Consider the following 14,378-nt stretch of genomic DNA (forward strand, 5'->3'; position numbering starts at 1 on the left):
ATCTTTGACAATTACGTGAGTGACGGATTTATTTACTATGGTTCGATAACTTTTACTATACGATGACATTATTATATTCAGCCTCGCGAGAAGGTCAAACTAAGGTCATCAGTATATTTGTTGAAATATCTTCAATCCTCGATTATTATATCGCAGCAAATGTCGGAAACTGTTTAAAAACCTAATATCTCGAAATGGTTTTCGAAATAGAACATTAAAAAAAAATGAACAATCCTAATTAGAGATTGGATTTTGCAAGTAGTGAGTGAGAAGTGCGACTGTGTGCACGTTTTCCCCCGCAAAAAATGGCAGAACGATTTGTACGGTAAGATATCGCTTGGGCTCCTCCCTTCCGACGTGTCGGAAGCCGGTGTTGCTCGAAGGGTTTGCCAGACTATAGTTAACTTCCGAATTTGACACTCTCTTTTTCGGACCTATCATTCTAGTTTCCTAACTGGCTCTGTGATACTCGTATGGCTCAATATACCTATAGATTAGCAAAAAAGTTTACAGTAGTACTACAGTCGCCATCAGATATGTCGGAGCGACCGAGGTGCTAAATATATCTGAACATGCACTCTAGCGCCTTGACAATAAAGGCGTGTTCAGATATTTGTGAGCTCCTTGGCCGCCCCGATATATCTGCGATATATGGCGACGGTACCATCGGGGTTGTTTATCCGTGGGTGTAATAACTCCTTAGAACGTAGTGGTTATATCCTCTTTGCTTAAAACTACTAATATCTGTGATCAAAGACAATTCAGTGCAGGTGACAGATTTGACGTGCGGTCTGTAGCCGCAGTTGCAATAATACACCAAATACGCAAAAATGGCCATGCTACGTGCAGTCGGTCTTGTCATTCATTTTACTATGGAAATTGACAATAACACCGACGTGTCGGAGCAGTAGTGCAGCTGCGGTCGGGAAAACGTTAAAATCACCATATTACGTGCAGTCGATATCGTCATTCATTTTACTATGGAAATTGACAATAACACCGACGCGTTCAGGCCGCTGCAGTAGTGTCGGAGCAGTAACGCAGCTGCGGTTGAAAATGGACAGTCACCTTTATTGTGTGGTACCTTTATTCCGAACAATTCAATCTGTTTGTGGTTAGAAGTTAGAACTAAAACTGAAGATGGCTTCTATTTAAAAATCGCTCTAAAAAGATTACTTAATGTAACGTTAATTTATACTTAAATTTTGAAGCCCATGCAAATTTATTTACTTGGCGAGCAACAGATTTTGCGAGTAACAAGTCAATCGCGTGTTAAAGCGAAATCCAATCTATCATAATTTGACAGGGGTAGGCACTGAGATGACAGCGAAAGGCTTTTATGCGAGACTGTCACCTGTCACCTTGTTCAATGAGAAATGCTAAAGCATTCAAAAGTCAAAAATATCATTTTACTTCTAAATGGAAATAGGGGGGGGGGGGCATGTAGTAGGTAGTAGTAGAAGTAAAACACTTTTTTATTTATCATGCCCTGAAAGAGGGTCATTGTTGTTCTAAAGGGCGTGCAGAAAATAATACGTTTCTGCACTAGAGCATTTTACGTTCCAAGTAAGATTTTTGCAAGCAATTGAAATTTGGTTTTAAATGGATTTGTTATACAATTTCCAATTACCAATTTAAATTGCAATTTTTATTATTTAATTTGTTATAAAAATTACCTATAAGTAATGTTTTAAAAAAATACATGCATTTTACCTATCCACGTATTCGAAATTCGGGTGAAAGGCATCATTTCATCCCTTGGTTAATTATCTACTATTTCATCACACTTGCTCGAAATAGTAGATTGTACAACGAGGGCATAAAGCGATCGACTATAATATAGGTCCTCTGTAAGCTGTCAGTGTCAAGAGTGACATTTATTCAACCAAAATCGTTAGTTTTGTCACTGAGAGATCAATCAGTATCATATTGGAAATTGATCGAATAACTAAAACTCGAATTGGCCTGTTATTTAATCTATGTTAAATGCAATCCATAGGGATCTGGTAAAAATGGTCTTCCGTGCGATTTAAATTGCAATGTATTTGATCATTTAGACTGTCAATTAATTAACACTTAACGGGTGCATTAAACATTTACCTACGAGGTATTTTTGAGCGCCGTAGCCGTAGGGCTTCGGGATGACTCAATTCTACTGTTCTGTATTTTGCAAAACTATTGAATTTCGCAGAATCAAGGTGTAGACCCGACATACGTTGGACTCGTTGGAACAATTTATAATAACAGCACAGCCAAAATTAAATTACACGCACCTGGTCCTATATTTAAAATAGAGAAAGGCGTTAAACAGGGCGACCCGCTGTCTCCTAAACTGTTCACCAGTTGCCTAGAGGAGATATTCAAAAAGCTGGCGGTCTCGTGGGAAGGATTGGGCATTGTCGTCGGTAATAAACGATTAACTAACCTGCGTTTTGCCGACGACATTGTCCTTTTCTCCCACACGGCATCTCAACTATAACACATGCTACAAGATCTCAGCACAGCGAGCCTTGAGGTTGGACTCACAATGAACAGAGCGAAAACTCAGCTGATGACCAATGGAGCAAAACACAGGGTAACGGTAGATGGGCAGGATATACAGTATGTTGATGAGTACATTTACTTGGGCCAGATAGCCTCCTTCGAAAACAGGCAAACCATAGAGGTCAATAGACGTATTGACAACGCCTGGAAGTGCTTCTGGTCCATGAAGGCGCTATTGAAGGGTGACCTTCCCCTGTGTCTCAAGCGCAAACTCATCGACATGTGTATTCTGCCTATCCTAACCTATGGTGCTCAAACATGGTCATTAACTGAGGCGTAAAAGTCCAAACTCAAGGATTGCCAGCGAGCGATGGAGCGCAGTATACTAGGTGTTCGCAGAACTGATAGAATCAGAAACACGGAACTGCGCTCCAGAACTCGAGTTGTAGATGTAGGTGTCCAGACCGCTAAGCTTAAGTGGGACTGGGCTGGGCATGTCTGCCGCAGGCACCCTGAAAGGTGGGCCAAAATGGTTACCGAGTGGGACCCACGGAACACCATAGCTGGTGCTGGCCGGGGTGCAGGTAGGCCGAAAAGGAGATGGCGGGACGACTTGGACGCATTTTATCCGGATTAGCGGGAAACTACAAACAACAGGGTCGAGTGGAGGAAGCGAGGGGAGGCCTTTGCCCAGCAGTGGGATACTAAACTAGGCTAGTAAAAAAAAAAAAGAATTTCGCATAAAAAAGAATTTGCTTTACCTAAAATAAGTTACAAAATATCGACTATTTTTAATCACTTTAGGCAGTGTCAAATAAAAACCGATACCGAACCTTATGAACCGATTTTGCATGTAGGACCAGCCTTAAAGCTTATAGTTTATGATGGTACATTATTATTTGTATGTGGGTATTTTTGCACTTTGTAGTTTTTCCTCAGTCACTCGTTGACCACGAACGCTGTAAAGGGTTCGAAACGTCGGGATGTATTATAAATACAATATATTATAGTTTCGTTTTCATAGTTTTATTTCATAATGTCAAATAAAGTGTCAATTTTTTACAATTACAGGTATTTGACATTTAACTTAATTGAGCTGCGTCCATTTCATTGGTTTTTAATTTTATAGGTAAGTACGCAGGTACTCAGCATGTTATTTACAGGACACTACAGCTGGCAAAATTCCGAATATTCTTGGCAAGTTCGCGTATAAATTCCATATTATATTCTCATTACAACTATATACTGGTTATCGTAATTATTCGTGGAATTTGATTTAACAAGCAGAGCTGCCAACCGTATCCACAGAAGACCCATTCGCTAAAGTTTGTTTCAAACATGACACAAAACTATTTACTTTGAATAGTTGCTTTGGACTTCGCTAGCTCATTTAGGGCGGCAAAGTTAATTAAGTTCCTGAGAAGAATGCTTCGAAAGTGGTTTGCCGGCTGTCTTCAAACTTTACAGTTCGTAATTGAGAAAATTTTAGTCTCACTTCCCTCACCAAAATTATATTATTCTGCGAGAAACTGATAGTCTGAGATGCCTTCCGGCTATACACATGGTTGGAATTATTTCCTCTGTATGGTGAAGCGAGATTGATATTGTAATTGTATAGGTTCATTTGAGGATAAAACAGACGATTTTTTTTTGGGAAATAGTGTGAATTTTCAATAACTTTCTGGCAAGTGAACATTCGAGGAAAATTTAAGCTGATAAATTCCTACCATCACACGGTAGACCAGTCTTCCCAACATGCCGTCTAGAAATCGAATCTGTCAAGGGACAAGAAAACGCTTTTAGTGTGAGAAAGATCACCTCTAGCTGTTGTTTATGTAACGAGAGTTGCGAGCGCACTTAAATTTTAAATTAATATAAAATTTTAATAATACTAATAAATGTTTGCATTCGCAAAGCACTAGTAACATTACATAATAACTTTTTTTTTAAGTTTCTAGAAATCCTCGCGCCCTTTCAAAGTAAGTATTACTGTTAGTATGTGGCCTCGAATTTTGCTCTTCGCTATATAAATGTAAGTACCTTTATTATTAACGCCAATGTCTGTCTGTAAGTTTGTCCGTGGCATTGTAGCTTTCTAACGGATGAACCGATTTCGATGCGATAGTTTTAACGTGAAAGCGTTTTCCTTAAGCTGGTTCTTAGCTATGTCTGATAGAAATCGATCCAGCATTTTGGAGAGCTCTTTTCCAAAATTATGTAAGGCATTTTTGGCATAATAGCGTAGGGGGTTTTAAATGTTTAATTTAAGTAAGTAAGTAAGGGCCACTTGTACCATTCAATAACCCGGGGTTAACCGGTTAAACCTGGAGTTACCATGATTACCAAAACAATTTGACACTGGGTTAACGGTTTAAAACGTGTGGGATGGTGCAAGTGACGCTAAGTAAACTCTTTATTGTACGAAAAAAGAAATATTGGTTACATCTGATAGAACAGAATTGTGTAGTACAAAGGCGAACTTATCCCCAAGAGGGATTTCTTCTAGTTAACCTTAACCTCAAGGAGTAATTAAAAACTATACTTACAGTAATTATATATTATTGCATACTATAAACTATGTATAAATAAATATCTTATAAAAATACATAAATAAATAGAAATTTTATAAGTTATATAGCAAAGCAACGCCTAAATTAATTAGTTTCGTATGTACATTAATTATTCTTTAGTTGTTTGAAAACATCGCTTGTATTTAAAGCCACACACTAACCTTCATCCATGGACAGCTGATCCCATATGGCCACTTTGGTGCCGGCCGGGTCTCGCAGCGCCACGTAAGCCAGCTCTCCCTGGACCAGGCGCAAGTCGTGGTCGAGGGCCAGAATCCAGAAAGTTACTGTAACAAAAATCTAATATCAGGGCCCGGCCAATATTACAAAAATCGTATTAGTTACCAGGGCTTCTTAGAGGACCCAAAGTGTGCGCCCACTCCATGTTTTGTGCTGATCAACTATATCAACAAAATTAGATGCACTATAAACTTGGGTAATACTTACTCACGCCTATTGTAAAATAGTTCTAAATGTTTATCCTTAAAATGTAATCTACTTAAAAATGTTATTTTTCATCTCTCCTATTCGGAAAGTTCACCTTTCATAGGCTAATAGCCAGGTGGAAAATTGCATTTCCCACCCTAGGGTGGAAAGTATTTTGTTTTATTTGTACTTCGAGCATCGGCTAACAGCCATATATGCCATATTATTCAGTTTAAAGCTCTCATATTAGCTTCTGCATTTTCAGACGAAGTATTATCGAAATTAAATGTCAATTGCATTGCATTATTAAAAAAAATGATACTACTTGTATTTGAAATTTAAATTTATGTAATAAACACAAATATAGTTAATAAATCAATATAAATGACGATGAATGATTAAAATAATTATCATTACATTATATTCATTTATTCAGTTTCACTTTTTAAGGCGCTTATTATAAGGCCGTTTCAGACACATCCCAATTTAAGATCGGATTGTCTATGGTTTTACAATTTTTTTACGATCAAAATGTAAATGGCGCCAATTCCAGTCCCTAATTCTCTTAACCGTCAAAATATTTTCTTGTGTTCGACTTTCCTCATAGGTGTTCGAAATGAAAACTACAGTAGTGTGTGGTTCACTTTCCACCCTTGGTTATTATTTATAACCAGCATCCGAGTTTCTACATAAAATTTGGATTGGGCTTAAGAGTTGTAAGATTTTTTTTAAGCATGTGCATGCTTAATAAAAATCTTATATCGGCCATATTTATCTAGGTATATAAGGAACCTTTTATTAACCAACGCACTATATTATTTTCTTCACTGAAAAGCTTTGCCACATATCAATTTAAGGATTCCCATAAACAACTGAGCTGCACAGGACATAAAAGACATCGTAAAAACAACATAAAGCAAAACAAAAATTAATGACTCAGAGAACGTAAATCGTAAAAACAGCGGCTCGAGATTGTTACATGGCGTAATTAATTATTTAAACATTTATTTGGCGTAAATATTTTCCTCTTTTTTGTGTCCTCTTACGGTTAGGTATTCCAATAGTGATAAAGTTATGTCAATTATTTTTACTGATGTGTATTTTATACTTGATTGAACTCCAGAGCGTACTTATATAAAATATGCTCAATAAAAGCAATTAAGCAATATCTGAAGACTGACCAACCTCAAAATCATGCCATTATTATTGTAGAGGCGCTAATTATTGTTTTTGCATTTTAGCTATGTCCGCATAGCGTTTAGAATTTGAAAATAGCAGAAAGATGAAAACTGATGTTTCACTATTTATAGTTGTGGCAGTGGTCAGGAGAGTCTAATTTTACGTTTAGAAGTTGTAAAAAGCAGTCACCTGTACATTGAAAATACAATAAAAAACCATTAAGATATAGAATGTATTTAATACCATCAAGTCGGGTTTCCGAGTCCGACAGGCTTTAAAAAAATGTATTATTACCTACAGTATGGTTATTCTACATATACAGGATACAAGATGTTTTTTAACCCCTAGCAATATTTTGTGAAATAAAATAATATATATGTCATACTGAGCAACTGCCACTATGGGAGCAACCCCGAAATCACAAAAAATCACTGCTTCATACATTTTGGCTGGTCAGGTGCTGATGTTTTCTAAGGAAGAGCCAAACTTTTTTTGCGATTTCGGGGTGTTGATAAGAGTAAAAGTTGCTCATACCTATAATTATATTCATATTGCGACATATTGCTAGGGGTTTAAAAAACCTGTATACCAACTGTCGATAGTAAACAAAGGCTGGTATTTAACTGATCACCATAGTAAAATTGAACATCAAAAATATCATTTTTACCACCAAAAATAATAAATGATCACCAAAATTTAAACTCAATTTCAATGTGAAATGATTACCACTTTTTTACATTTTGCTATCATATTAAAGCAATGACACCAAACTAATCATTGTTAACCCAAAAATAGTAAATGAACACCAAAATTAAAACTTCATTTTAATGTAAAATTATAGCCAAAATTTTTACATCTTGCTATCCTGTTAAAGCAAGTAACTCCAAACTAATCATTGTTAACCCAAAAATAGTAACCACCAAAATTTGACCACATTTTAATTAAAAATATCATGCAAATATTTAACATCTCTTTATCCTATTAAATTAATTACTCCACTTCGTCACCTTCTTCTTAGCATTTCGTTTCTGTAAGGGTCGCAGTTCTAACCTAACCTAACCTACTTTTATAGTAGCATTTCGTTTCTGTAAGGGTTGCAGTTCTAACCTAACCTAACCCACTTTTCAGTCACGCATGACTGAACTGAGAATTGAGCGGGGGGGCTAGTAATTTTGGCATAATTTTACTTTATTTGGTAATAAGTATAATTTTTTGGTAATCATATTGGTTTAGTGAAAATTATCGCATTAACTTGCTCTTCAAGATGTGGTGATCATTAATTATATTTGGTGATCATTCATTATATTTGGTATTTGAATACAATTTGAAGTGCAGTCGTGATTAAAACAGCTGGTACTTTTGTAATTTTAGACCTTATTTGTTGGTGTTTAGTAAATTTTTTGGTAAGATTTTTTTTAGGGTACCAAAGTATTTATTGGCGGTTATTATATTTGTAGCCGTAAATAAATATAGTTAATATTTAGATACAAATCAGTTGTAAAAAAGTAAAATATACAAAAGCTTAAGTTTCTAGGTTATGATGCACATATTAATTGTTAATATTTAGTTAGTTGTTGTTGTTGGGTTTTGTTAGTTGTTGTTTGTATTTTAAATGTTTCATTCTGATTTTTGATATGGTTGTTTTTTTTAAATGATTGTCAGGAATGTTCAAATATTTCAAAATTTCTGTACTGATTATTATTTTATTTTTAATTCTGCTTTTTACATTGTAATATGATTGTGTTGGACCTATGTTGTCTTGAATAAATGGATTTATTATTAATATTAATTTACGTTTCAATAGACATTAGATAAGTACACCATGCAAAACACAATACCTAATTCGGATCGCCCGCCCGTAGTACCACCATTCATTACTAAACGGTACAAAAGCAGTTTCCATAATGCACTAGGTATAATTAATTATACAAAGTTACCAGTAGGTACCCAAGTTGGACAATAAACAGAAAGTTGCCAAGGTCCAAGTTTCGTAACGATTATGGGAATTTCGGCGGGATAACGTTTTTGCATGCAAGCTAACGAGGTATTCAGTAAGACGAACGGTCCGCGGTGAGAATTTACTTAGTTTTATTCAAGCTTAAATTGGTTTGCATGAAATGCATGGAAAGTAATACCGGTTAACTCAGTGAATCAAAACCTGCATCACTTGGGACAGCTACAGTGCAAATAGGTACCTATTAATATTGTATAAATAAATATTAGATTTTACATTTTGAAGAAATATACCAAAAATAGAAAAAAATGTAAGTAGGTACAAGTATTTCATCTGCCATCGATTGTTTCATTAAACGCTCAGAAATAATTCGTCAATATCTGTTTCTCTACGAAAATGTATTCCTACTTGACGGTCGAATATTTGCAAAAGGCAAAATATTATAGACTTTGTTCTTCACGCACTTGAAAGTGGTCAAACAAATAAAAAAGTGAGAGTAGCGCACCCTCCAGTTAAGTTCATGAATGTAGAGGAGTTTATAAGTCTTAGATAAATTTGGGTTTCGAATTTGACAGCTAGCTGTCTAGAGCGAATTCTGGTTGCCAAAAGTTGACATTGTCTGTCCTTGACCTTGTCAATGTCTATTCTAGTTACCACAAAACATATGGCGCCGTACACTCCGTACAGCTGTCAAATACATACAATTTTTTTTGACTTTACAACTATCACTTCTTCAATCCATAAATCTTTGGTAAATATGAAAACTCACTTGTCTCCCCAGGCCTGTAGTGGTGCCTAGCGGGCCGCACGATGACATCCCTGACGGGGCCCAGGAGCCGAATGACGCTGTGGCTCTTAGCGGTGCACTCGTCGTTCCCCACGCATCCCACGGTGGTGTGGAGAGTGCAGTGAGTAGCTGGGGATAACGGTATCTTCAGCGGGATGATACCGTAACCTGAAACAATTAACTTTGCTGAAAAAAAATGCTTGTGCCTTTTGAATCACGCATAATTGAGGGCGTCGCACCTTATGTACACAAAAAATTACATAAATGCCTTTTGTCTTTATCGACATATTAATACATACGCAATTTATTGTTATTTAACTCGGTCTTTCTCCGAGACCACGAATGCATGTCGCGCCAAAATGTGCATAGCAAGTGCAAAGTGCATCGCTTTTCTAGATTTTTTATAAAGCAAAGTTCAACGCAGAAAACCCTAGCGGTTTTTTTTCGATTGACTGGTGATGGTGATATTTCATGGGTGTGAATGCTTCTGATATTATTTTTAAAATAACTGATTACCTAACTGATATGAGAATAAAATTCTACTATGTTGATGATTGCGAGAATACCACACGTAGTTGTCAAAAATAACCAAATAAACAAAGTGGTTGAAAATATGATTGTAACTAAAACTAGTTTATACAAATCATTTTACATACTTAAAGAGGCCGTAGTCGATTTTGGAGCAAAAATTTAAAATTGATAGATTTAGTCGTTGAAATTATACACGTTTTGTTACGTAATATTTGATAATATCTAAATAACAAGTATTGGTTTCTATTAGCACGTTTTCTCATCTTGCCTTTTAATAATGAGGTCGCAAACGTGCGTCACCGGTAATATATGAAAAGAAAGGGCAGTTTTTAAAAAATTATCAAAAATTTATGGTGGTAAATTATACAAATTAATGTATAAGAATAGTTTCAGCAAATGTTGTAGATTGTTTAAGTATCAAAATTACGTTGAAATTAAGTCGATTTTCAGAGAAATTGTCATTTGTTTTGAAGTAATTTCTGGAGAAAATTGATTTCGTCTAACTTTAATTTACACTACTTCAGTCATAATGATAAAAATATAGTCTGATAAACGTCAAGTACAGGATATGTGTAATACAAAATTACCATGTTTAGCCGTTCAAACTTTACGAAATTTACAAATAAGAGCGACAAAATCAGTGCTTTACGTGCGTTTACCTAAACGTCCATCAGAAAAGCAAACATTACTAATTTAGTGAGTCTGTTTTCAAAAAATTTATCTGATAAAAGGTAAGATAAGAAGACGTGCTAATAGAAACCAGTACTTGTTTTTTCAATTAGGTAACAAAAGGTGTACAATTTTACCGACTAAATCTATCAATTTTACATTTTTGCCACTAAAATCGACACCGGCCTCTTAACGTATAAAATCAGGTATAGTCCACAACTTACAACTATGGTCCAAATAAAAAGTTCCAGTAAAACACTAAGTATTTTTCAAATTATGTTGAGTATATAATATAGAAAGAGCATTTTAGTTTATCTGGGCTCCAAAATAAATGTAACGAGAACAAATCATAAAGGCTCGTTAAGAATCAACGTTAAAAACAGAACCATAGTTGTACTTACGGACTATAGTTACCTGATTTTACAGTATTACAACTCAGCTTCATGCAGCAAGACCTTCATTCAGTCCATAACTGACCATAATAACTTCTTACTAACCGCCTCAGTTAAACAGTAGACCTATAATTTAAAATTTTAACTTACCACTTGGCCCTCGTAAGCCAGATATATTTTATATCAAAAAGTGATTCCTAACGAACATTTTTCATGAAAACTACGAGTAAAAAAGCAAGTCGCATTCAAGTACCGCATTAAGAGGGTTCAAGGGCCTTTCTCGAGTGTGGAATGTAGTAATCAATCAAACTTTTTCTTTACACCCGAGTTGTACGATTTTGGGATCTTTTTATTTTTACAACGTATTTCCTCGAAATGTTCATTTAAATGGTGTATTTTTAGGTCGCCGTATGCAAGCAAAATAACTGCGCCCCTTTTGTCCCTTAAGAAAAAAATATGAAACAAATATTTGTGCTTAGTATTTACTTAAATAGCCATCATAAAGAATTACGACATAAACGGCTTGGCATACTCAATTGAATGTTATTCGAAAGGAAAATGTGACCTAGTTAATTATTCTTCGATTTAATGTAGTATTTTTTTTTTCGAAAATAACCTGCTTTTCACCGAAGGAAAGCATAGTTAAGAAGTAGGACTAATAATTTCCGCTCTGGGTCAAGAAGGTCAGTTATCTTAGGTTGGTTAGGTAGCATCCGGTTTCTTAAGAGGCCGTAGTCGATTTTGGAGCAAAAAATTAAAATTGATTGATTTAGTCATTGAAATTATACACGTTTTGTTACGTAATATCTAAATAACAAGTATTGGTTTCTATTAGCACGTCTTCTCATCTTGCCTTTTAATAACGAGGTCGCGAGCGTGCGTCACCGGTAATATATGAAAAGAAGGGGCAGTTTTTAAAAATTCATCAAAAATTTATGGTGGTAAATTATACAAATTGATGTACAAGAATAGTTTCAGCAAATGTTGTAGATTGTTTAGGTATCAAAATTACGTTGAAATTAAGTCGATTTTCAGAGAAATTGTCATTTGTTTTGAAGTAATTTGTGGAGAAAATTGATTTCGTCTAACTTTCATTTACACTACTTCAAAGTCATAATAATAAAAATGTAGTCTGATAAACGTCAAGTACAGGATATGTGTAATAAAAAATTACCATGTTTAGCCGTCCAAACTTTACGAAATTTACAAATAAGAGCGACAAAATCAGTGCTTTACGCGCGTTTACCTAAACGTCCATCAGAAATGCAAACATTACTAATTTAGTGAGTCTGTTTTCAAAAAAATTATCTGATAAAAGGTAAGATAAGAAGACGTGCTAATAGAAACCAGTACTTGTTATTTCAATTAGGTAACAAAAGGTGTACAATTTCACCGACTAAATCTATCAATTTTACATTTTTGCTACTAAAATCGACACCGGCCTCTTAATGACTAGTGCATTCTTCAAGTCCTAGTATTAGGTTGCCGAGCCCTGGGAAAATGCCTCGAAAACGATGATGATAATGATAATGTAAGGAATGATTCCCATTATATATATATTCCCATAGGCAATTACAGTTGCACTGGTAATTAAATTCCATTTAAATTAAATCTGTAAATTAAGCCTGATTATATACAATCATTTTGATATATTTACCTACCTTATTAAGTATGCATGTTGCAATTCCCACTCATCGATTCCACAATTTCAATCAAAAATAATGGTTATTAAATATAATTGATAAATTTTATGCTAGATACACCCAGCTGCAAAATTGTGGTAAGTATATATTAATGGATTTATTAATCATGTGTTCATGCAAATTTGCATATTCGTTTGATGTTTGATGTCGGTTTGTGTCAATGGAATGAATAGGTACCCAAGTCCTATTTTTCCGCATTTTTCTATGGTTTTAGCAATAACATAGGTATTATGCTCATTTTTGAAATGTGTCTCTTACCTTTGAAGTATGAAATATTTTTATGCGCGCAGCGATACTAAATAAAAACACACATTTACTAGCTATATCAGTATATCAGTGAATAGGTACTAGCCAATTTAATTTTAATATTTCATTTCTTACTTTGTTTTTATTTCCTTACAAAGAAGGCATCTGATTTCACAAAGCCTCTCCAAGTTGGTTGCTGGAATGTAAGAAGACATCTTCGCTTCTTATTTTCCAACAACTTATTCATGACTTTTTTGCTAACTTTCATGGGAAGCCTTCGTTTCTCCATTTATTTATGCCACCCACGGTATCTCATTACGTATATTAAATTATTAATTTGTATTCATATTTCATCACAAAAAAAAAACAATTATGATATTGGAGGCAAACGAGTAGACAAATCGCCTGATGGTATGCAATTACAGTTGTCCATGGACACCTGCAACAAGTGCGTTGCAGGCCTTTATAATGGGAGTAAAGTTAAGCTGTGTGAGGCAAGATTTTTCTAGAGAAACGCACAGTGGAGAACTGCCAACCATCTAAGAGGTGAAGATGGAAATATTGTCGCTTAGAGCGATGGCATATGCTGAAAACAAATATGTTGGCAGCCGACGACAATGAAAGGCGATCTCTGTTGGATGCGGTCCAGAAGGAGAAGCTGGTACTGGAGTGCTCCTGCCCACAGATGAGAACAGTAAGTACACCATATATGTGGGCCCGTGCCTTGTAAAGCTCTAGGCGGTGGGCCGGTGTATAATACATACTGTTTCGATCTATTGAGCACACCAAGCGTTTTCGAGCAAAATGACTTTCCGTCAAGATAAAATCTAAAGCGAGGTTTAGACTAGCAAGAACTTGCATGCAATTTACGTTACATTGCTGACTACTAAGGTAAACTACATTCCAAATGTTTATCAGGTACCGCAATGTAATGAAAATTGCATGCAAGTTATTGCTAGTCTAAACCTCGCTTAAGATAACAGTTTTTGCAATTTTAGTCTGAATACAGACTATGTTTTTTTTTTTTTTTTTCTTGTTTGATGTTCGAAAAAAAATTAATATATTCTGGTAATATTTGTATGAGATGCAAGTGAATATTGAAAGACAACATTCTTCTGGGTTAAAAAAGCAAAGTCAAACGACTCGTATTCCTTTTCACAATAAGTCTTACCTCTAATGGCAACTAGCTCGCTTAAGTGCTACGATATCGAGCCGAGATTTTAAACATCTTTTCCATTTGGAGATGAACCAAGTGGTTTTATTATCGAATAGCCGCATTCGCTACTTAAATGCAATGTTCTCCATATTTCAGTAAATTTAAGTTTATTTTAAGGAAAAGTTAAAGTACGATTGATATCATGCAGCATGTATGAAAATAAAGTCAATCGAAAATAATAGTGACTACTAGATCATTAATTCGTTTTAAATCTCCATAGA

The 14,378-nt window shown here is 35.1% G+C and overlaps 1 protein-coding gene across 1 annotated transcript in view; it reads right to left on the reverse strand.

Annotated features, from left to right (window-relative positions):
- The window catches only part of LOC134754424 (C3 and PZP-like alpha-2-macroglobulin domain-containing protein 8), a 158,882-nt gene that overhangs the window by 99,392 nt on the left and 45,112 nt on the right, over positions 1–14,378 (reverse strand). The window contains exons 3-4 of the mRNA XM_063690751.1: positions 9,383–9,568; positions 5,216–5,341 (exon numbers count right to left, since the gene is read on the reverse strand). Of these exons, the coding sequence (XP_063546821.1) occupies positions 5,216–5,341; positions 9,383–9,568 (312 nt within the window). The remainder of the gene's footprint in view (positions 1–5,215; positions 5,342–9,382; positions 9,569–14,378) is intronic.

Source organism: Cydia strobilella, chromosome 2 (genome assembly GCF_947568885.1).
Source record: "Cydia strobilella chromosome 2, ilCydStro3.1, whole genome shotgun sequence".
Lineage (NCBI taxonomy): Eukaryota > Metazoa > Arthropoda > Insecta > Lepidoptera > Tortricidae > Cydia > Cydia strobilella.